This window comes from Pholcus phalangioides, unplaced genomic scaffold, assembly GCF_987345545.1.
Source record: "Pholcus phalangioides strain wild (caught in Gottingen) unplaced genomic scaffold, Ppha-v1.0 ptg000005l_1, whole genome shotgun sequence".
Taxonomy (NCBI): domain Eukaryota; kingdom Metazoa; phylum Arthropoda; class Arachnida; order Araneae; family Pholcidae; genus Pholcus; species Pholcus phalangioides.
Window position 1 is genome coordinate 11266511 of NW_028301598.1, and position 25438 is coordinate 11291948.

At 36.5% G+C, this 25438-nt stretch overlaps 1 protein-coding gene across 1 annotated transcript in view; it reads right to left on the reverse strand.

Moving 5' to 3' along the window:
- The window catches only part of LOC149086295 (ankyrin repeat domain-containing protein 13D), a 97180-nt gene that overhangs the window by 50330 nt on the left and 21412 nt on the right, over positions 1 to 25438 (reverse strand). Inside the window, exon 4 of the mRNA XM_089232318.1 lies at positions 15631 to 15676. Within this exon, the coding sequence (XP_089088444.1) occupies positions 15631 to 15676 (46 nt within the window). The remainder of the gene's footprint in view (positions 1 to 15630; positions 15677 to 25438) is intronic.

Genomic DNA, 25438 nt, shown 5'->3' on the forward strand with positions numbered 1-25438 from the left:
AGACTGAGAAACACTGATATCCAGTATCTCGGTTCTTCCCTTTTAGACAACTTTTAGAGAGTTGGACTCGATGTCCAACTATTATCTGCTTTGCTTAGATATGGAAAACAAAACAAAAAAAAAACTTTTTCAAAAAGGGAAAAGTTACGTTTTTTTTTCGTTTTTTTTTCAAATCTTCAGAAGAATATAAGAATACTCAGGATTTAAGGAACGGTGATGAAATGAAAATTAGTTATTTAAGTAATTTATAATATTGTTTTAAAAATTTAGTTAATGATAATCACAACAGTACTGATGGGGAATTACCCACCTCTGACTTGGATGGCTTCTCGATTGACAACAAACCACCGGGCAAATTAAAATGTGTGTTAATAAATGCCAGGAGCTTGGGTAACAAGAAAGATTTTTTAGAAACTATGATAGTTGTGGAGGACTTGGATCTTATAGCCATTACAGAATCTTGGGCAAACGATGGGGATGAATCTTTCTTACACATCTCCGGATACGATACTTTTTTGAGAAATAGATCTGATAGGAAAGGGGGTGGAGTGTTGATATACGTGAAATCATGTTTGAAGGCTAGAGAGTGTAACGTGCAGAGAAGTGATATTGAAACCATATGGGTTGAACTTGAGAACAAAAGACGTCATAAGCTTATTGTTGGGGTTTGTTACAATCCACCGAATAGGGATCAAAACTATATCGCCAAAATGCATGATGAAATTTCCTACATGTGTAAGCGAAAGAGGGTTCTCATACTAGGGGATTTCAATTACCCGGGTATTGATTGGGAGAACCTTTCATCTGGAAATCAGTATGAAAGAGACTTTCTTAAGTTGGTGCTCGAAAATTTTTTGTATCAGCATGTATCAGAAGCCACTAGGGGTACTGCTATTTTGGATTTAGTTCTTACTAGTTCTGAGGATCTAGTTGAACATGTTTCGGTGGGGGAAGAGTTTTCTTCCAGTGATCATCGTATCGTCAGATTTCTCTGTAACTTTTCCTCGGGTAAGGTTGATAACAAAAGACTGGTTCCTTGTTTTCGGAGAACTAACTTTGATGTTTTGCGAAAAAGGTTAGCGGAAGTTTTCAAAGACCGGTTGGAATCAGTAGGGGTGGTAAGTCAATGGGAAGAATTTAGTACGAAGCTGTCCTCTGTTTTGCACGACGTCATACCCTTTGTTCGAAAAAAGCGTGTTTGTACATCACACCCTCTATGGTTCACGGATAGCGTGCGGAACCTTTATCTTGAAAAGAAAAGAGCATTCAGAGAGTATAAAAGTGGACGAGGTGACCTATCATTGTTTACTGATAAAAGAAGACTGTTGAAGAAAGCGATAAGGGATAGTAAAAAGCAAGTTGAATCTAGGTTGGCAGATAACATTGGCTCTGACCCAAAATCATTTTTTCGATACGTCAATAATGGATGTAAGGGGACAGTTGGCCCCCTCTCGATAGGAGGCTCAAAAGTAGAGAGCAATGTAGGCATGTGTAGTGCTTTCAATGACTTTTTCGCGTCGGTTTTTAATGGAGATAATGATATTCGATATACGGGTGTTGCATGGGGTAATAAAACGCTCAACGATATTCAAGTGGAAGACGTGGAGGTCCTAAATCTTCTAAGAAATGTATGTGCAAGCAAAGCACCAGGACCAGATGATATCTATCCCAGGGTTCTCAGGGAAGGTGCTAATGAATTGTTGGGGCCAGTCGCACAGATATACAGGAGTAGTGTTGCTGAGGGTATCGTCCCGAGAGATTGGAAACTGGCTAACGTTGTTCCGATATTTAAGAAGGGTAGTAGAGAAGTGGTGTCTAATTATCGTCCAGTGAGTTTGACGAGCTCCCTCTCGAAAATTTTGGAAATTATCATCAAAAGGCAGTTTGTGAAGTGGATAGACGAGAATAATGTATTGTCGGATAATCAGCATGGGTTCAGGAAGGGGAAGTCATGTGTAACTAACCTCCTTTGCTTCTATGATTACGTGACTAAGGCTTTGGGTAAGAGCAAAAATGTCGACGTTGTTTACCTTGATTTCCAGAAGGCATTCGATCGGGTCCAACATGGCAAACTCTTGAAGCGTTTACACGAGATTGGAATAGGGGGCAACTTGCTGAATTGGATAGAATCGTGGTTAAGAGACAGGTCGCAACGAGTTATGGTGAACGGGGAATTCTCTGGTTGGACAGACGTCACAAGTGGAGTTCCTCAGGGAAGTGTCCTTGGCCCCATACTTTTTTCACTTTTTATCGATAAACTCGATCAGGGTATCGATGGAATTACTAGCAAATTCGCAGATGATGTGAAGCTAATGGGGGTAATCGGGAATGAAAGCGATAGGGAGTTGCTCCAGACCAACTTAAACAAGATTGCAGCATGGGCAAATGAATGGAGCATGACGTTTAGCGTAGATAAGTGCATGGTCGCTCATTTTGGTTCGAACAACCCACGGTTCTCTTACGAGTTGAATGGTGTTACTGTCCCGGATGCAACTAGGCTCACTGATTTGGGAATTCTCATTGACGAGCGACTTCGGTTTTCTGAACATTGTTCAGCTGTGGTCAAAAAATCGAATAGAATGCTTGGTCTCATTTTCAAAAAGGTCTCTTTGCGTTCTCCTAAAGTCATTCTTCCGCTTTTTCGAGGATTAGTTCGTCCTGGGCTGGAGTATGCTGTAAGGTTGTGGAGACCATACCTACAGAGGGACATAGACTTGGTTGAAGGGGTACAGAGAAGAGCTACGTGTGTCCTTATTGGCACACGGGGCTTGAGTTATGAAGAGAGACTTCATTTTTTGAATATGTTTACATTGGATGAACGCAGGTGTCGAGGAGATATGATCGAAGTGTTCAAAATTTTCAATGGGATGGATAGGATGGACCATGAACTTTTAGTACACCGCCAATCGACTGCTTTTACAAGGGGACACCAGTATCGATTGGTGAGGGACAATGCAAGGTTATGGTGTCGCAGGGAATTTTTCTCCAATAGGGTTGTTAATAAATGGAATAGCTTACCCCCGGAGGTAGTAAATTGTAACACAATTGACACGTTTAAAAAGAAATACGATAAACATGTTGGGGTAAATCGAGAAGCTATCCATTCTTAGAATAAGACAACCATAAGTATTCTTTATGGGCATTGTATAATATTTTATCATGTGTATATATTGTTTGTAATTTGTGTTAATTGCATTTTTAATTGGGTTGCTGTATTTTTGAAACATATGACAACCATATTTTTATGGGCATCTTTTTATCAGCCACCTCGTTGGGCATTTTGCCTGTTGTGGCGTTGTATTTGTATTTGTATTTGAAACCACTGAATTTTTGTGATATTTTCGGTGAGGTCTATGGGATTGGGGGAGGGGTCATTTTCAAAGAAGTTTTAATTGCATGATTTTCACCCTTATACGACGTTTTGACGTGGCCTCTTGAACGTTGTGTAAACAAGGTTCCATATGTGGTAACGAATTTGTGGCATGGAAGAATCTGGTGGGGCACAGAATGCAAAGGAACAATTTAATAGTTCCGAATCTTTGAAGGAAGACCCTCATAAAAATCCTCATGTAGATCTTGAGATTTTTGGGAATATTAATTCCCAGGAAGTCATCTTGACTGTTATGTATGAAGGACTTGTGTGCGAGAATAGGAAGAAAGAAAGAAAAGAGCCAACAAGAATATTGTTTGTCTTCTACTGGTCGATTATCCAATATTTTCTTGCAGTAGATAAAAGTGTCAAAAAATATATATATTTGTGAGTTACACATAGTGTGACCATATGATCCATATTTTACGGGGCAGAATTATTTTTCATAATCAGGTATTTCATCGTTTTAATAAAAATGTTAATTTTGTCAAGCTTTCTAAAAAAAACTCACTTTCAAATTTTTAAATCGTGAATTCATTATTTTAACCAGAGCTATGGACCAATTAAAATGTCTTTTTTTTTTTTTTTCCCCCATATGGTCATCCTACTTATGCGCATAGCTTTAGGATAACAAAAAACATGCTCATTTAATCTTTTTTCTCCTCCACATTCATTTTTCTCATTTTCAATAAACTAATTAGATTGTTATTGATACAGTTCACAGCCGATCCCGAGCGGCTTTTTTGTTTCTCACCGAGAGGGGTTTGAAAGACAAACGTTTGGTGTGCATACTTTCTTCAATAGCAATGTGCTGTTTGATCATCATGGCGATCATCATAAAAAGCACTGTAAAGGACAAAAGAGGGTATTGAACACATGACATCTCTGAGCATCTTGTGGCACAGTAAAAAAAATAGATGAAATCAAGGCTGAACTGGGGAGGGGGCAACTTCCCTGGGGCCAAACTTTATGAGGGGGGCAGTAAATATCAGTGAAGAAAAAAAATACTGTTATAAAATCATCAGAATTTAAGTGGAGAGGGTGACAAAATTATGTTTGCCCCTCCTCATAAAAATCGTAGTCACTACCTTGGATGAAATTGCTGTTAACGATAAATAATATTGATAACAAAATACAGAACAAGAGGAAAAAATTACTACTCACTGTACATGGTCATGGGTTGAGTGTGAATTTTGACATACACCATTCTCATCCGAAATGTGGAACGAGTGGTCAAAATAAGTGAAAGGGTGAATATAACCCCCCTTCCTGGTCCAGGGTGCCAAACCAGCACCAGCTATAGTAAATATGAACAAAAACTATTTATTCTTAAGCTTCAACAGAGTAAAATAAGACGTGCCAAGGCTTCAAAAAATAAGAACACAACGAAATTACAGCCAAATCGCTGGATCACTTCCCTTGTGATGGAAGAGAGCACAAACTGATATCGTGGCCTCAGTGGAGCGAAAAATTCCAACTTGAGCAAAAACACGAAAGTGAAAGGACGGTCGGTTTTTAGCAATTGACCATTTTGTTTTCCTGGAGCATGCTAAATGTTTGCTTGTCATAGGATGTTACATGACCAATACTGATTAGACATTGAGAGAGATTATGCGTTATAACTAGGGGTAGGAATATTGACATTTTCTGTGAATTCACCCACATACAATGATGGTCACTTGTGGGAAATTTCCCTTACACTTTTCTTTCAACATTAAACAACAGAATAATTGGAAGAAAAAACCGCAGGTCAATGTCAATGCCTTTCTCTAGACCTTCTTCCGAGAATGATCATTTCTATACATTAAATCGATGTAATTATTGTGGAGTACAAAAATGTATCACTATAATAGTTTTCATTGCATACTGTCACCTCAAAAGCCCTAAACTTTGATGATTGACTAATTGACTGATTGTTGACAGAGGTACGGTATCAGAGGCTGCAACCAGATGCTTGGTCAGCCGGGGCAAACATGCATTAAGAAGGCCCCCTTTTAATGTTGGGGAGAAGTTAAAGAGTGAAATTTTCGCCCCCCTGTGGTCCGGCGAACGGGTCACCAGAACTTTCAAGTTCCTCTCTGGTTATAACCCTACTCAGAATAGTTAAAAAAACACCCCTTTAAAGCACTGAATAGGCAATCAGCAATGTCGACAGCTTACCGTGACGCCCTTGACAAAGGTTGGTGATGCCCCTGAGAGACTGAGAAACACTGATATCCAGTATCTCGGTTCTTCCCTTTTAGACAACTTTTAGAGAGTTGGACTCGATGTCCAACTATTATCTGCTTTGCTTAGATATGGAAAACAAAACAAAAAAAAAACTTTTTCAAAAAGGGAAAAGTTACGTTTTTTTTTCGTTTTTTTTTCAAATCTTCAGAAGAATATAAGAATACTCAGGATTTAAGGAACGGTGATGAAATGAAAATTAGTTATTTAAGTAATTTATAATATTGTTTTAAAAATTTAGTTAATGATAATCACAACAGTACTGACGGGGAATTACCCACCTCTGACTTGGATGGCTTCTCGATTGACAACAAACCACCGGGCAAATTAAAATGTGTGTTAATAAATGCCAGGAGCTTGGGTAACAAGAAAGATTTTTTAGAAACTATGATAGTTGTGGAGGACTTGGATCTTATAGCCATTACAGAATCTTGGGCAAACGATGGGGATGAATCTTTCTTACACATCTCCGGATACGATACTTTTTTGAGAAATAGATCTGATAGGAAAGGGGGTGGAGTGTTGATATACGTGAAATCATGTTTGAAGGCTAGAGAGTGTAACGTGCAGAGAAGTGATATTGAAACCATATGGGTTGAACTTGAGAACAAAAGACGTCATAAGCTTATTGTTGGGGTTTGTTACAATCCACCGAATAGGGATCAAAACTATATCGCCAAAATGCATGATGAAATTTCCTACATGTGTAAGCGAAAGAGGGTTCTCATACTAGGGGATTTCAATTACCCGGGTATTGATTGGGAGAACCTTTCATCTGGAAATCAGTATGAAAGAGACTTTCTTAAGTTGGTGCTCGAAAATTTTTTGTATCAGCATGTATCAGAAGCCACTAGGGGTACTGCTATTTTGGATTTAGTTCTTACTAGTTCTGAGGATCTAGTTGAACATGTTTCGGTGGGGGAAGAGTTTTCTTCCAGTGATCATCGTATCGTCAGATTTCTCTGTAACTTTTCCTCGGGTAAGGTTGATAACAAAAGACTGGTTCCTTGTTTTCGGAGAACTAACTTTGATGTTTTGCGAAAAAGGTTAGCGGAAGTTTTCAAAGACCGGTTGGAATCAGTAGGGGTGGTAAGTCAATGGGAAGAATTTAGTACGAAGCTGTCCTCTGTTTTGCACGACGTCATACCCTTTGTTCGAAAAAAGCGTGTTTGTACATCACACCCTCTATGGTTCACGGATAGCGTGCGGAACCTTTATCTTGAAAAGAAAAGAGCATTCAGAGAGTATAAAAGTGGACGAGGTGACCTATCATTGTTTACTGATAAAAGAAGACTGTTGAAGAAAGCGATAAGGGATAGTAAAAAGCAAGTTGAATCTAGGTTGGCAGATAACATTGGCTCTGACCCAAAATCATTTTTTCGATACGTCAATAATGGATGTAAGGGGACAGTTGGCCCCCTCTCGATAGGAGGCTCAAAAGTAGAGAGCAATGTAGGCATGTGTAGTGCTTTCAATGACTTTTTCGCGTCGGTTTTTAATGGAGATAATGATATTCGATATACGGGTGTTGCATGGGGTAATAAAACGCTCAACGATATTCAAGTGGAAGACGTGGAGGTCCTAAATCTTCTAAGAAATGTATGTGCAAGCAAAGCACCAGGACCAGATGATATCTATCCCAGGGTTCTCAGGGAAGGTGCTAATGAATTGTTGGGGCCAGTCGCACAGATATACAGGAGTAGTGTTGCTGAGGGTATCGTCCCGAGAGATTGGAAACTGGCTAACGTTGTTCCGATATTTAAGAAGGGTAGTAGAGAAGTGGTGTCTAATTATCGTCCAGTGAGTTTGACGAGCTCCCTCTCGAAAATTTTGGAAATTATCATCAAAAGGCAGTTTGTGAAGTGGATAGACGAGAATAATGTATTGTCGGATAATCAGCATGGGTTCAGGAAGGGGAAGTCATGTGTAACTAACCTCCTTTGCTTCTATGATTACGTGACTAAGGCTTTGGGTAAGAGCAAAAATGTCGACGTTGTTTACCTTGATTTCCAGAAGGCATTCGATCGGGTCCAACATGGCAAACTCTTGAAGCGTTTACACGAGATTGGAATAGGGGGCAACTTGCTGAATTGGATAGAATCGTGGTTAAGAGACAGGTCGCAACGAGTTATGGTGAACGGGGAATTCTCTGGTTGGACAGACGTCACAAGTGGAGTTCCTCAGGGAAGTGTCCTTGGCCCCATACTTTTTTCACTTTTTATCGATAAACTCGATCAGGGTATCGATGGAATTACTAGCAAATTCGCAGATGATGTGAAGCTAATGGGGGTAATCGGGAATGAAAGCGATAGGGAGTTGCTCCAGACCAACTTAAACAAGATTGCAGCATGGGCAAATGAATGGAGCATGACGTTTAGCGTAGATAAGTGCATGGTCGCTCATTTTGGTTCGAACAACCCACGGTTCTCTTACGAGTTGAATGGTGTTACTGTCCCGGATGCAACTAGGCTCACTGATTTGGGAATTCTCATTGACGAGCGACTTCGGTTTTCTGAACATTGTTCAGCTGTGGTCAAAAAATCGAATAGAATGCTTGGTCTCATTTTCAAAAAGGTCTCTTTGCGTTCTCCTAAAGTCATTCTTCCGCTTTTTCGAGGATTAGTTCGTCCTGGGCTGGAGTATGCTGTAAGGTTGTGGAGACCATACCTACAGAGGGACATAGACTTGGTTGAAGGGGTACAGAGAAGAGCTACGTGTGTCCTTATTGGCACACGGGGCTTGAGTTATGAAGAGAGACTTCATTTTTTGAATATGTTTACATTGGATGAACGCAGGTGTCGAGGAGATATGATCGAAGTGTTCAAAATTTTCAATGGGATGGATAGGATGGACCATGAACTTTTAGTACACCGCCAATCGACTGCTTTTACAAGGGGACACCAGTATCGATTGGTGAGGGACAATGCAAGGTTATGGTGTCGCAGGGAATTTTTCTCCAATAGGGTTGTTAATAAATGGAATAGCTTACCCCCGGAGGTAGTAAATTGTAACACAATTGACACGTTTAAAAAGAAATACGATAAACATGTTGGGGTAAATCGAGAAGCTATCCATTCTTAGAATAAGACAACCATAAGTATTCTTTATGGGCATTGTATAATATTTTATCATGTGTATATATTGTTTGTAATTTGTGTTAATTGCATTTTTAATTGGGTTGCTGTATTTTTGAAACATATGACAACCATATTTTTATGGGCATCTTTTTATCAGCCACCTCGTTGGGCATTTTGCCTGTTGTGGCGTTGTATTTGTATTTGTATTTGAAACCACTGAATTTTTGTGATATTTTCGGTGAGGTCTATGGGATTGGGGGAGGGGTCATTTTCAAAGAAGTTTTAATTGCATGATTTTCACCCTTATACGACGTTTTGACGTGGCCTCTTGAACGTTGTGTAAACAAGGTTCCATATGTGGTAACGAATTTGTGGCATGGAAGAATCTGGTGGGGCACAGAATGCAAAGGAACAATTTAATAGTTCCGAATCTTTGAAGGAAGACCCTCATAAAAATCCTCATGTAGATCTTGAGATTTTTGGGAATATTAATTCCCAGGAAGTCATCTTGACTGTTATGTATGAAGGACTTGTGTGCGAGAATAGGAAGAAAGAAAGAAAAGAGCCAACAAGAATATTGTTTGTCTTCTACTGGTCGATTATCCAATATTTTCTTGCAGTAGATAAAAGTGTCAAAAAATATATATATTTGTGAGTTACACATAGTGTGACCATATGATCCATATTTTACGGGGCAGAATTATTTTTCATAATCAGGTATTTCATCGTTTTAATAAAAATGTTAATTTTGTCAAGCTTTCTAAAAAAAACTCACTTTCAAATTTTTAAATCGTGAATTCATTATTTTAACCAGAGCTATGGACCAATTAAAATGTCTTTTTTTTTTTTTTTCCCCCATATGGTCATCCTACTTATGCGCATAGCTTTAGGATAACAAAAAACATGCTCATTTAATCTTTTTTCTCCTCCACATTCATTTTTCTCATTTTCAATAAACTAATTAGATTGTACCCGTTCTCAACACAAATAAAAATAATAAATTGTTTCAGGTGAAACAGCAACAAGAAAATTTTTCAAGCTACCAGTGTTCTGGGATTTTGGGGTTCCATCCCTTTTGATTCCGCAGAACCCCAAAAAAGCTCTCATGGAACCCAACGGTTTTGCGGAACACCGGTTGGAAAACCCTGCTGTAAGGGACTATCAATAGGTAGAATGTTAATTTAGGTGCCCAATAACTATCGAAAGGTTTTCCCCGTTTTTGGCGCTCTCAATAAGATGTCCCATTAAGAATATTTCATATCTTCATAAAATAAAGGGTGGTTGATTACGTAAGCATCATCCAAACCCCACCCCCTGTCATCAAAAGTCAGAAAATCGGAACCCCCCCCCCCCCATCGATGCTGACATAATACTTGAATGATCCCTAAGAGTATATTATGATCAACATTGCAAATGCTTTGCATAAATCCAGAAAAATCGCAATAGTGTTTTCTTATTGTTATTAATGTTTTTCTATGCACCTGGAAAGTTTCAAAATTGACATTTCTGTATTTATGTTTTCAAGGAAGCCAAATTAATTTTCAGAGAAGAATGCTTTACAGTTGGGGAAGTTCATTGTTCAACATTTAACTGCTTGTTCTATCATTTTAGAGATGATCAGTAGAATTGATATTGGACGATAATTATTATATTCATTTGTCTCCAGATTTATGTATACGCTTAACAATAGCATATTTCAATTTATCAATAAGCACACCCTCTTTAAATGAAGTATTTATCATGTGAGATAAAAATTTTAGATCATATTTACTGATAATTTTTAAAATTTTGGCATTTAAGCCATCGTATCCAGTAGCTTTATTGTAATTCAATTTCATAAGTATGTTTTTTATATATTGATCTTTGGTAGTAATTAATGTAGAGTTCATCTGTTGGTTTACAAATTGTTGAGAAATACAGTCATTATCATTGTTTCATTGTGTTCAATTCCAGCTACATTGATGAAATATTCATTCGTTTCTTCAGTTATTACTTAGCCGCTGTGGTGGTCGAGTGGTCATAGTGACAGACTCGCATCGCAAGGATCCGGGTCCAAACCCCACCGGTGCCACAGTGGTGGTCGGCTGAAGTTGGTTTTCTGTGGTTTCCAACTTCAAGGTGTGAATGCGAGCCGATCTCCCCGTTAAAAAGTCTCGCCACAGAGCAACAGGCCAACGTTACAAATATTCAATCATTATACTTCACTCACAATTTGAAGTATAGATGGCAGCACTGAAATATCAAACACAACACTAGCTACACATTCAGATTGTTAGGTGCACTCACTTTGTCCCAGACTCTGCCACAAAGCTGGGCTGGAAGAGATCTCGTCAATGGGATAAGTCTGGTGGTAGAGCCCCTGGTGTTCATTCAGTTATTACTTAAATAGGTTTTTTGACAGGTTTCTTTGCAGATCCTGTGTTTTTGTTTATTAAAGTATTTGTAATTTTCCATTGTTTTTTTTATCATTGCAGTTACAGAATTTATTGAAAAATATATCTTTCTTTGGTATCATTGATTTTTTTTCAGTATTTTGACGTAATTTTTATATTCAATCTTTACCTCCTTATTTTCATTCTTTAATTTAAATCTTTTGTACAGGCCTTCTTTGATGTCAATCATTTTCTTCAATTCATTTGTAATCCATTCATTTTTTTCTTTTTCCATTTTTTTAAAATAGATTTCATCCAGAAGCATCAATATTTAAATATTATATAAAAAAATCTTCAGATAAAACATTAACATCTTTTTCATCAAAAATGCTTTCATCGATCTGGTAGTTTTTTACACAAATTTAAAATTTTGTTCTGAATTAATTTTTCACTCTCCTACTTTCCATCGTCAGTACCATTCATAATTGGTAGCCAGTGATCTGTTATCTGAAGTTCAGTTCTTGCTGTTCGATATTTACATTTTAATTTGCTATTTCTAATATAAACATGATTAATATATGATGATTGAGTAGGTGAATTTATATATAATTTATACATATTTTTCGCTAGCATGCCAATTAATTCTTCAGTTTCATAGTTTCGCTTCACTATATAGTAATTGAAATCACATAAGAAGATTACATTATTATGCTTTATTTTTATTAAAATTGGTTTTAGTTCATTTATAAATTTAATCGGAGAATGGTCGTGCGCTCAATATATCAATAGAATACCAAGATCCAAATTGGTATCATGGAAATAAATTACTTCAGCAGTGATCATATCTATACTGAGTTTTACATTACAACTATTTTTAATATATAGGCAATTATTTCTCCAGATTTATTTCTAATTCTTGTCTGATAAATTGAGTAATATCGAGGAATTTGGTACAAATCTAATTCATCATCTTTTACCCAAATTTATGTCAATAGAATAAAATCAAACAAATAATTCAGTTTTGATACATATACAGTGAAACTTCATTTAACCAGCAGTTCGATTAACGAGCAATTCGCATAACGAGCAAAAATTTTAACAAATTTTGACTCTGTTAACGAGCGATGATTTGCATTAAGAGCAAAAATTTTGTGCTTTGTTTATTTTTGTTGTGATCTGGCAACACTCCTGACTAATCTGCATATCAATGAGTGTGCGCAGCCAGTTCCACGCCCACCTTGAAGCATATATATTGTTGCGAGTCGAATGTCATCACTACTACACCATGTAACTCATCATATACTTGTTATCCTTACTTAATCTAATGTTAACCATGTAATAAATCTAGTCAGATATCAGCATGGTCTTGCTATGTTTCGATAATTTTCCTTACTACATTTATGGTGACGTAAATGGGATCGGATCGATGGAAATTCTATGATACGGATAAATCCTCGTTCGCATCATCGGTTGAAAATGATTTCCTCTCAAGTTCATGCTACTGCTCGTGATTCGCAAAGTCTTCTCACGGTCATTCAAAAGCGGTTTGTTGATCTGTGATCAATCAAGTGAATGAAATTCGTGATTTAGTTCACAATGTTCCGATCACCAACATTTTTGTGTTGAACTGATTTTGATGCATTTTACACTGTGCTTCCTGAATTCTTTCAAACTTTATGCCAAGCAACTAAAATTTTTTCTTGAGGTAAATTACATGGACGATCCAGATAAGAAGTATCCCACTCCGTTGGCTATTTGTGGCATTAAGACACTGGGCATAATTCAGACCTTGGTTTCTCCGAGAAAGGTCTCGGATGTCTCTTTTGATGAAATTTTAAGTTTACTCAAAAATTATTTTTGTCCCAAATCAACGGAAATTTTTTGACATTTCAAATTTCATAAACGAGTTCAGAGTAAACATGAAAGTGTTAGTGCCTATTTTACTGAACTGATGAGTGCAATTTTGGAGACACATAGTCCGAAAGTTTGAGGGACCCATTTGTCTGTGGCATGAAGGATTTTTGCTTTTGTCAATTCATGTACTGTGGAATTGTGAATAATATTCTCTCCTACAGACTCCGGTCAGTGAGCCTCACTCAAAAAATGAACACATATGCGACTGTGATTGTTTATAAGATGTAGTGTGCTACCACTCGCATGTGAACTGGAAGTTTTTTTTAAATTCTGCTTGGAGAAAACTGGTACTACTGCATTATTTAACGTGACTTTGGAGGGCTAGCTCAGGAGCAGGAGCCAAAATCTGTCAAAGAGATTGTGTCTTTGGTGAAGATCATGGGACTATAGAAATCCATAAGGATGACATTCAAAAGCTAGTGGTAGAACAGCCAAGAGAGATGACCGTACATAGATCTTCTTTGCACACAACAGCAAGAGTTTATGGAAGATATCTCATCTGAAGAAGACAGAAGTAAGGAAGAAGTTCCTCACTTTTCAAATGAAATTCGAGCAATGTGAAAAATGTGGGAATCTGTGCGAAATTCTGTAGAAAAAAACCAATCAAATAAAGCTGCAGCAGAGAGCAATGAATATTGTCCAACAAAAAAACAATTTCTCATTTCTGAGAAATTCTAAGAAGGAAGCAAAAGCAAGTTCATTGGATAGGTTCTTTTTTTAAAGACAAAAAGAATAACTTTGCGAACAACAGTCCATAAATCATATTAAATAATAGTCCTCCTCTCTTGACTCATTTAGAGTGAGTTAATTTGTGTACATTATAGTACTGTATGTTTATTTGTCTTTATTTATATTAGTATATTTTTTATTACAATATTTATATTATTATTATATAGTATTATTGATTAAATGCTGTTTTTATTAGTTATTTTTATGTGAATGAATAATTGTAGAATGAATTATCAGAGTTTCCATTATTTCCTATAGGGAAGTTTGATTCAATATACGAGGAGCAATTCGGATAATGAACATGTTCGCAGAATGAATTTAACTTGTTAACCACTGTACCATCAATTGATCAAAAAATTTTCTCTTAACCTTCTATTATTAACATATATGATATTAATCCTATTATTCATCAAAAATTCATTTATATGATCAATAGAGTCGATATAAAGTGACTTTTGACTTACTATACACTCGTTCATTGAATCATTCACTTCGATCAATTATTTACTCTGTCCAGATTTTGGGTACTTCAGCTCGCTAGATATGTCCCTTAAGGATCGGTCATTTTTGTGATACCGGATAATTATACCTTTCTCGAAATCAGAGAGCTCCGAACTGCGCGGCATCTTGCATGCGACTATTGCGATGTTGTTTCCTACACGATACATACCGGCGGAGGGTGTGACGTATCTCAAGACCGCAGATATCGTCATTTGCATAGGTGTCCAAATACTTATTGGTAGATAGTGTATTAGCTTATTATCAATACCATGTGATACAATTTTATACACATAGATATTAAAAAAAATAGATTGAATAAGTAGCTATACCCAAAATGTGGTGAGAATGACAGCCACATGGGTTTTGTAACTATGCATGCAAGAACACAATGTTCCTTCTTAGGTAGCAAGGAAACCTTAAAGATTTAAATAAAATAAACAGAGACAATAATAACCTCTTTTGGCAAAAATTACGCTCTCATGTCAGGAAACTCAGTCAAAATGATTGACCATATAAGAAGTAGGGGAGGAAAATGACAGAACCAATCGCAGAAGAGAAATTAATGGTGGTATGGATAGCTGTATAAACCAACATGTTTTTTGAGAAGGGAGGTATATTCTTTAGGTTGTTGAGGAATTGGTTGGAATTTTTAAGATGCTGAATGATTCCTAAAAGTCCAAGTTCAAAGGTAAAGGACATTTTTGAATAATTTTAGGAGACAAAAAAGTCAAAGTTATGATAAGGGGACTAGCAATGTTTGACGATAGATGAGTTGTCAAATTTTTGATTGTTTACACAAATTTTTTTTTTATAATGGAGCCTAAAGACATGTTTAGTCTGATCCATATATATGATAAGCTAAATCCGCATGAAATACTATAGACACCCTAGTTGTTGAGACAGTTATTAAGATTTTCGAGTCGAGAGAAGCTGATTTTATTGATTGCAATAAAAACCTCAGAAAAATTGTATTTTCGCACAACTTCTGCAATACGTTGGCTGGTTGAGGGGGTAAAAGGGATAAGATGATTGATCTTGTCATGTTCAGGTTTTGGCTTTAGTGTGAAAGAGGTATTTCTAATTTATTTGCTGTATATAATGTCAATCATGGAACCACAATAGCTTTGATCAACAGTTAAAGTTTAAAGATGATCCCATTCATCTGCAAGTACTTTTGAGGAAGAATAGATATTAATAGCTCATGATGTGAACAGATTCAATGCTGCATATTTTTGCACTGGAAGAAGTGAGGAGAGGTTGTGTATGGAGGATAGAGAAGCAGCAAAGGTTTTTCAGAAAACTGGTGGTAAAACCATATTGAAGATGACAAAACAATAGTCAGCTTGCTTTCCTGGATGAATTTCATATTCAACAAATCAATGCATAGACTGTTTGAATTATATTTTACATACTAAGAGGTAAAAAAAGCGAAATTACTCACCCCAGCTGGTGAATTCCCACTTCATTTCTACATAAAAATCGGGAGTCTACAAAAAAATTATGCAAGTTTGAATATTAGTGAAGAAAAAAATAAAAGGTAAATAAACAAAAGATAAAAGTAGAAAGAAGTGATGTTTCAAACCTGTGATGAGAAAAATGCACCCCCCTCCCCAAAAAAGGTTGTATCTTCTGGTCCACTGCAGATTTAAAATAGTACAGTGGAATCTCGATAACTCGACACATGGATAAGTCGACTATCCGGATAACTCGATGTCTATTATTCCCTTGGTTGGCACAATACTAATTTCAATGCAGGGGAAACTCTCTAAGTCGACAAATGTTTGGCTTAACGCCGCTTAAGTCGAGAACGATATTTGTCCCCGGGGCGATCTTAGGGCAGTGCGGCCGGTGCCAAATGAGAAGGGGCGCCGAAACGCATTATAAATATACATTATTAGAATACGTATTTATAAAAAAATAACTATAAAATATACATGAAAAACGACCGAGAGGAGAATTTTTTTTCCTCAAAAAACAAAACAAAAAGGTTTGAGTGCATATATTATGGTTATTTTTCAGAAAGAAAATAATCGATGGGCAGTGCACCTATATACTGTACGTATATAGGTGCATTGCAATTTTGGTCAGATAGAAATATAGTCTTTCTCTCAAGCTCTTTTCGTTTACCCCTGCAGGAAATTTTGGAGGGGGGGGGGGAAGTTGCAATTTCTCTCTTTTGTTGTGCAGTAAAAAATAAAAATAATGGGGGAAATCGCCCTCGGTATTCTTTATACCGAATTCTTAAAATATCTTTAAGATATGTATTTATAAAATAAACTATAAAATATACATGAAAAATGACCGAGATGAGAAAAAAATAGGTTTGATAAAATAGGTAAATATAGGTTTGAGAGTGTGTGTTTAATATTCCGGTTATTTTTCGAAAAGAAAATAATCGATGGGCAGTGCACCTATATACGAACAGCACATAGCGATTTTGGATAGATAAAAATACACACTCTCTGTCTCGAGCTCTTTTCGTTTACCCCTGCAGGAGATTTGGGGGGGGGGGGGGAGAAGCAATTTCTTTCTCTGTTGTTGTGCAGTAAAAGAAAAATGATGGAGGATCGCCCTCTCTCAGTCACCCAATTTTTCTACTAACAAGAGCAAAAGTGTTTTCCTGTGTTGTGGGGAGTATTACAAGAATTGAAGGTGTCTTCTGATGTGGGAAAGATTTTGAGCCAGAGGCCTTTCATGCCTCTTTTTTTCCCGATTTGTATTACTTTTATTAGAAACATAAAATCGATTCGCCAATACAGTATATCGAAAAAAAAATATAAACAAAAAAATGAATGAATTAAAACCTATGATTAGTTGACCATTTTAAATAGGGATCCTGCACTTGAGTCTCGTTCCTACCTGTCACACAAGGAGAAACAAAAATGTTCTCACACGAGAAAACCCATGCACTTTAGCTTCCCCGATCACCAAGGTTGTTTGGTTTAAACCTTGGTTTTAACCAAGTGTTTTTTTTAAAATCAAATAAACGTTGCCTAAATATCATTTTTTTCCTTGAAAAATATCATATTAGTTCATTATTAGCCAAAATGTTTCATTTTTACCACATTTTATACCCTTGGGGTACATTCTGATGGTATATCTTTAAATGACATAAGATTTTATAAGTGTTTTTTTTTAAAAAGTCTCATAAAAGTGGCCAGAATATATATATATTTTTTTTCATATGAAATATCTTAGTTATTTAAAGTTATATATAAAAGCCAAAATTTCTCATTCTTACAACATTTTCCAACCTTTGGCTACATTCTGATGCTCTATATATCTTTAGCAAATTCATGAATGACGATTACATCACACATCTAAATGTAGTGGTGTATTATCTCACAGGGTTTCTTTTTACCTTCACAAAGAAGCAGCTACAGTAGTGACACCATCATGCTAGGGGCAGGTGGTCCTATAATCCAATAAAGACACCAGCTGTCCTTAAAGGACAAAGACTAGTGTACTAGTGCTTACATTGCCTCACATACATTTTCATTTTCTTTCCCATAAGAAGTAGCACATCTCCTACTGTATATCTCCCAGTCTTAATATTCAATAGTAGTTTTTTTTATACTTTCACACACACACTGTTAAGCCCAGTTAATCAAGGTTCTACTGTATAGTAGTAACAAATTTATGAAAAATAATCAGCTATATACAGGGTGATTATAATTTAAGATTTGATTCCAAAACTATACAATAATTACTGATCAGAATGACTTGAAAATTTGCATGGATACTCCTGAAGCAATGGAAGTTTCTTTCGCAAAAGAAAAAAGTGCAAAATGTGCAAGTAGATGATGCTGTACTTGGCCAGCAGTATAAATGTGCAACCACATCATTTCGGCACTTCCACAGCATCAGTGTGTGGATAGAACTTCTACCAAGATGCACATTGCAATACCAGCAAAGCAGCTGCTGAAGACCCATTTTGACAGGATGCACCTTAACACTTGCAACTTCTGGCTGTGGGGGTACCTCAAAATGTTATAAACAGTGGTCGGATTGCAAACTTTTGGTGAATTGCAATCTCCAGCACATCCCCTATATGTTAGAAGTTCCTTAGGAATATTAACAGGGGGGGGGGGGGTGTTTGGTTTAATAAAGCTGAATTGCAAGCACATCCACATTATGACCATGGCATACTCCGATTCTGTTGTCGAACAAGAATTTTTGTGCTTTCAACCTCATAGCCAGAACACGCGGTGGACAACATATTTAACATTTCTTAAGTAAGTTGTTATTTAGAGAGATATAGATGGCTTTTTTCTCAGCCAGAGATATCAAGGAAACAGTTATTTTCCGGATATTATGCTGAGGTGAGCTCGGAAAGAAAAGTCATCACGTCTCCGCCGGGACACGAACCCAGGCCCTCTTGCATACCGGGCAAGCATGCTACCATCTACACCACTGGAGACACATGAATCTGCCTTCCTAATTTCACGCACTATGTCATGAGGCGCTGAAGTAGAGGCATTAGTAGCCTCTCTTAACTTCAGGAAATGGCCCCCGGGTGGGACGGTTTAGAGAGATATAGATGGCTTTTTTCTCAGCCAGAGATATCAAGGAAACAGTTATTTTCCGGATATTATGCTGAGGTGAGCTCGGAAAGAAAAGTCATCACGTCTCCGCCGGGACGTGATGACGTAATAAGTTGTTATTTGTTCAATTACTTCGTTTTTTGTGATGTTTCCATGAATTATGAAATCGTGAAATGCTATAATTAAGGTATCATTTTGCCATGACTGGCTATCGTTTCCATTCTGCGAGCAAATTTCCCACATGTTGGATGATGTGTCATTAATTTTACATTTTTAAGTATTTTTTCCTCTTTATCAAATAAAATTGAATTTTTTCAGGAATATTTATGTCAATTTTCGTCCTTCTGACAATTGTTCTTTTTTTCCAGTGTTTTGAAATCAGAACCTTAGTTATAATCACCCTGTATATCGTAAATCATTGCTAATTAATCTGCATTATTTATGCTTCATTAAATACATTATATTCACCTAATTTTTATTACTTTTTGCAAAATAGCTTCCTAATTAAGTATAATGAAAGTAACTGGAGAAAAACCTTTATATATTATATGATTAATAATAACATTAAAAGAATTTTCAAACACACAGTAATCCATTGAGTTAAGCAAAAAATAATTAAATTTGAAAAGGTGGTTTTTGCTAAAATGTAATAAATATTTATTGATTAATTAGCAGGGGAATAGTGTTAATTACATTAATAAACATTTTATTTTAGTTAATTATTGGAAGTTTGAATGATTTTTCAGAAATTTCATTGTTTTTAATGTTAATACCATTTAAAACAAAAAACCGGTTTAAACTGAAAAAACCCGGTTTTTTGGTTTTTTTCAAAAACCTCTCTCTCAGAAAAAAAAATAAAGCTGTAGATAAGACGCAGTGGTTTATCCGCACTAAAGCCACTTCAAAGTTAAGACTCTTCTCATGCAACTTCAATCCACACAAAGAAACTCATTTCCGACGTTTTTATTTCAATGTAATTTTTTATTAATGTATAATCTATGGACTATACGCAGCAAAATAGGTAGGTTAATTGACACTTCCATGAGAATATGGAAATAAAATAGTGCACCTCACATATCCAAAACAATGGGGGGGGGGCAGCAAATCCATTTCATATAAGAGAAATTTTGGATATGTATCTTCGTATATTTGAAATAAGGTTTTTTGAAGCTGATGAAATATAGAATTAAATGTATGTTACGGTAAATGCATTGAATCAGTAAAGCATATCGGTAATGCATAATCACGAATTGTCTTAGTAAGTTCGATAAATTTTGCAACATTTTTATTACCTTTACGGTGATTATGCATAAACCTTTTAGGCCCTGTATGCACAACTGTGCGGGTTGCTTCTTTTCACTTTAGGTATTCTTTTTTTTACCTCAGGAATGTTCAGCTCAAACTTCAAGAATTGTGTATTATCGTTGAAATTAAAGCTGAAGTCCCTGAGGTTAAAAAAAATCCACAGAGAAAAAAACAACTCCTTCCCAGTGCAGTCTTAACACATGGGCCCGCCCGGAAGCCTCAAGAGTAAAGGGCCACACAAAAATGAGATCTAGTTAAAATTTTCTAGAATTTACTAGGTAGAGCCGCAGAAAAACCACTTGGCCGGGGGCCCCATGATGCTCTTAAGACGACCCTCCCCTTCCCCAGGGTCGTAGTGTGCTTTCTCGGAGGCAGTCTTTTCTTGACGTCTTCTGGAAATGGTTATGCTCAGAAAAAGGAAGAGTTACAAGTGCCCCCCCCCCAAATAGGCTCGGGGCACCACTCAAGTTGCCTCAGAATAATTACTGGCCTGCCCAAGTTGTCGGGTCCAGGTGCTTTAGCTGGTGTTTGCTTGCCCCTTCTGTTTTTAAGTACTGCGTCTGAAAGGGATAATTTCAAATGAAGTTCACGAGTTTTATAAATATGAAATAAATCATACGAATTATAAATCACTTTTTGATTTAACCACTTTTATTATCATCTTAGGCTGTACGTGATGCGTGCACTACAGGAATTTTACCATAAAACTCAATTAAAATAAGTATGAAGAATATAGATCCTTTGTGATGAGTATCCTGTATAAATGTGTGATGTTTTGCTTTTTTAATGTTTTTAATTCTGTTAATTAAATCAAACATGTTGGGTTTTTATGCTTGTTTACAAATTAAATAGCAGTAATCCCATCCTAGAAGAAGCTTTTCCGACTTCTTCGTTCCTTAATATCCAACCATGAGGTGGGAGGGATGATCACCACACCAAGAGTCTGATGATATGGTAGAAGGAATCTGTCCTGTATTTTATGGGACAGTAATGACTACCAAAAAATTCCCCCTCTGACACATCACTCTGGATTCCCGCCTGGGAGAGGGGAGCGCTGACTACTGTTTTTGCAACGGGCACCACTAGGTCTATGACCGGCCCTGTTTGCTCCTTTGGATCTTACAATTGCCAGTGTGATAATAGTTATAAGAATTTTTTTACATTGTTCGTGGATATTTCGACAATCTTTTATTTCTTTGTTCTCTATGATGGGCCCCTTTCATGCGTTGGTGGCTGGGGGGGGGGGGGGCATGCTTTTGAAGAATGAATGTTTGAAACCTCTTGACCGGCTTAGTGGCATTTATAGGAAAGGTCTTTCATTCTCTTCATGGTGAAAAAAAGTGTGGCTATTGTCAACATCCAATAGGGATAAAAATCTCATCTATTGAGAGTTTTGATGTTGTCTGTTGCGGAGAATGTTTTTGGCAGAACTAAGTTTTAGAAAGTTGTGTTCTTGGAATGATTTCTAGGAAAGGGAGTAAAAGAAAAATAGCTAAAGCCAGTGGTTAGACGCTGAATATATCATTTGGTTTTCATCGTGAGTATCGACGGCCGTGAATGCAATGGCTCCATGCAAACTTCATACTTTAACTTTAAAATCAAAGGTTGAAATTTTGAAAAAAAAAACTAGAATTTGGGAAAAACTAAGAGTGAACTCGCCAAAGAACATAGACTTGCATGGAACACCATTTCAACATTTGGTTAAAAAAAAGAAGAAATTTTGTCACCATATGAATCTCGGTATGAACAACCAAGCAGAAAACACATAAGAAATCAGACTTCAGTGATGTAGAAGAAGCAACCATTTAATGATTCAAATCTGTTCAATCTCACTCAATCCCATTATCAGGACCAATAATTCAAGAGAAAGCAAAAAATTTTACAAAAAGTCTCAATCAATGTGATTTCACTGCAAGCAGTGGATGGTTGACCCGATTCAAAGAAAGCCATGGGATTGCTTTTAGGAAAGTTTGTGGAGAGAGAGTATCTGTATCTCAAGAAAAGTTGAAAATTTTAAGAATGATATTCTCAAACCAATGATAGAGGAGTATAAAGCTGCAGATGTGTTTAATTGCTACGAAACAGGCTTATTTTTTCAGTTCTTTTATTTCGTTTATTTTTTCCTCACCAAACTTTTGCTTTCAAAGGAGAAAAATGTGAAGGATGTAAAAACACTAAGTTCATTTGACAGTTCTTTTTAGCAACTTAAAAGAGTTATTTGTTAAAATGTTATAACTTTTCCTGTGGACTATGATACCAACAAAAAGGCATGTATAACATCAGAGATTTTCGAACAATGGTTGAAGAAGCTCGATAGATAATTTCATTTATTTGGATTGAGCACCGCACATATCCAAAAATATACTTTATTATTTTTCAAGAGATAAATGTTTTTCTTATACATTACGATTCTATTATGGAACAACCCAGAATCAAAATTAATGAGAATTAGCATTTTATTTAATGGAGTTTTCAAATGTGTATAATTATGTAAACAAAAGCGATCGGACAAAAATTTAGAGTGAAACCCTGCTAACTTGACATCTGCTTAAGTCAACATTTTTGTTAATACTGTTGGGTTGTAGAATTACAGAGAGCCTACTGTATATAGAAATGTAATAAATAGAGTATTATAATAAATAAAGATTGACCAGCCAAAAAAAAGGGGTTTTTTTTTACCCATTCCTAAAAAGTTTGCTCACCATTGTTTTAAACTATGAAAAATTTAATCAGGATCTCTCCAGACTATGCTCATAGGAAATCAGTCATAAACCAATGAGAATAAATTAGTTTTTCTTACTCAATTTATAAAGTAAGAAAAACTGTTTTGGAACAATCAAAAACTGATCATGTGTATAATTTTCCAACTAATAACTGAACTGAACTGAACCTTTAATGATTTGCACAATCGTGCCTATCAGTACACCAGTGGATGGCAAGTACAAATATTAGTAATTAAATTATTGGAGATACACAAGACAGGAACAAATGCATAAGGTTTAAACACAAGAAATATAAATGCATAATATAGTTTCGAATCCAGATAGATTTAAAAAATAAATAAATAAATAAAATAAATAGAATAAATAAATAGAATGGCGCATGGGCAGAGATATGGAGCAAACAACAACAGAAAGGGCGTCGAAACTACTGCCCCAAGAAAAATAGAATTTTTGATATATCCTCGATAAATCGAAAAAAATGTAGACACATAGAAGGAGAGGGGTTGCTAAACATTAGATAAAAGTTTGATCGGGAGTAGGTATGGCGAAGGTATTTAGAGATATGAGTATGTCTTTGAAGGGCAAAGAATGTGCATTCCTTAAGAAGGTGAAAAAGATCATTGTAGCTATTTAGTTGATTGCAATACTGACAAGGTTCATCAGGGTTAAATTTGTGCAATATACCTTTGTTAGTATAAAGTATAAAAGGGTAAAGGCGAAGCCTGGCCATATTCTTACGGACCGCCAAGGGGAGATTGAAGAGAAGGTAAGACTGTAGGGATAGCGAAAATTCAAAATTATCGACAAAATGAAATAATGTTGAAGCAGACAATCGAGATCTGTCTTCTTGGAGAGAGATATCAGTAAAATTATAAGTAAGGGATGTTAGAACTACTGGAGTGAGGTAAGGAGTGGGTGTACACCAGATATCAGGTCGACCGCAGTTATTCAGAAGGGTCTTGACTGAATTTGCCCAGTTTTCCGAATCTGTGTGCCGGCAGAGTTCAAGTAAGCAAATTTTTGGTAGACGGTTTTCGTCCATTTTTTGAAGCCTAAGCCAGTACGAGATAAGTTGGTTAAACATTTGAGTGGCAATGGGGCGGCGACCAAGCTCAAGTCTAACAAGATAACCAGGACAATATTTGCTCAGATTTAGTAACTTTTTCAGAAAACTCGTATGGACTCTTTCCAGCATATCAGCATAGAAGAAACCCCAAACTGGTGCAGCATAACATAGAGTAGATCGTACAAGGCTATCGAATAATTTGAATGCCACACTCAGCGAGGGGTTTCTGGAGCTACGCAGTAAGTCAAGTAGTTGGTTCATGGCCGCGAAAGCCTTTTTTATCATGAAATTAGCTGCTAATGAAAATTTTCCTGAAGATGAAAAAGGGAGGCCAAGGTAGACATAGCTACTGGCTATTTCGAGTTTAACGTTACCCCAAAAAAAGTTAGTATTTTTTGCGAGACGGCCAGACTTTCTAAATACAACAATTTTTGTTTTGTTTAAATTAACAGTAAGGTGGTTAGATTTAAAGTATGAGTCAAGAAGATTGATTTTTTTTTGCAACTGTATTTTTGAATCACCCAGTATTACAATATCATCTGCGTACAGGAGGATGTTGAGTTCAGTGGAGTTATTAATTGAAATGCCATGGACATGAGGCTGACAAAAAGATTTTTTTCAATGTCAGCTAAAAATAGGGAAAAGAGGAGGGGGGAGGCAGGTTCGCCCTGCTAAATTCCTCTGGCTACAGGGAAAGAACTTGTTAACCCATTAGTGCTTCTTACTCTTGCACGGGCATCACTGAAAAGCAGATCGTAAATTTTAATAATTTTATGGCTTACTCCTAGGTCAGAGAGCTTCCACCACAAAATGCTTCGATTAACAGAATCGAAGGCTTGACTTAGGTCAACAAAACACGCAAAAACTTTGCGAGCGGGTTTTCGAAGATGGATTTGAACAATAGAGCTAAGTGTGAAAATGTGATCAGTGCAACCCCTGTTCTTACGGAATGCACCTTGAGATTCAGGGAGGATCCCGTTCTGTTCCGACCAATGATATAGCCTTTTGGTTAGTATAAGGGAGAAAAATTTTGAGGTGCAGTTCAAGAGAGATATAGCTCTGTAATTGCTCGGGTCCAACGGAGAGCCTTTTTTCATAATTGGCGAGATTATTATTTCGGACCAAGATCGAGGAATATCACCGCTTTCCAGAATGAAATTAAACAAATTAATGAGGAATGTATGTCCGTCAGGAGGCAAATTCGTCAAGAATTCATTGGAGATGCTATCGCTCCCTGGGGCTTTATTACGTTTCAGTAACGAAAGCACTGAAAAATATTCGGTAATTGAGATGGACGCTTCTAAAAAACTGCAAGAGTTATTAAAGTAAGGGTGGGCAAAGGAGTGGGTTAGGTTAGCTGTTGAGGGGGCAGCAAAGAGATTAGAGAAATAATCGAACCAACATTGTTTAGAAATTATTGAGGGGTTAAGATATGTATTTCATCTAAAAATGTTCAAAGCTTTCCAAAATTCTGAGGAATTAGTTGCATTTTGTATTTTATGGTGGATTTCCTGGAAATATGTGTGTTTTTTGCGGGTACATAAATCACGGAAAGATTTTTTCAGTTGAATATATTTTGTGAAAAGTTCGGGGCAGTTTCTCTGTCGGGCT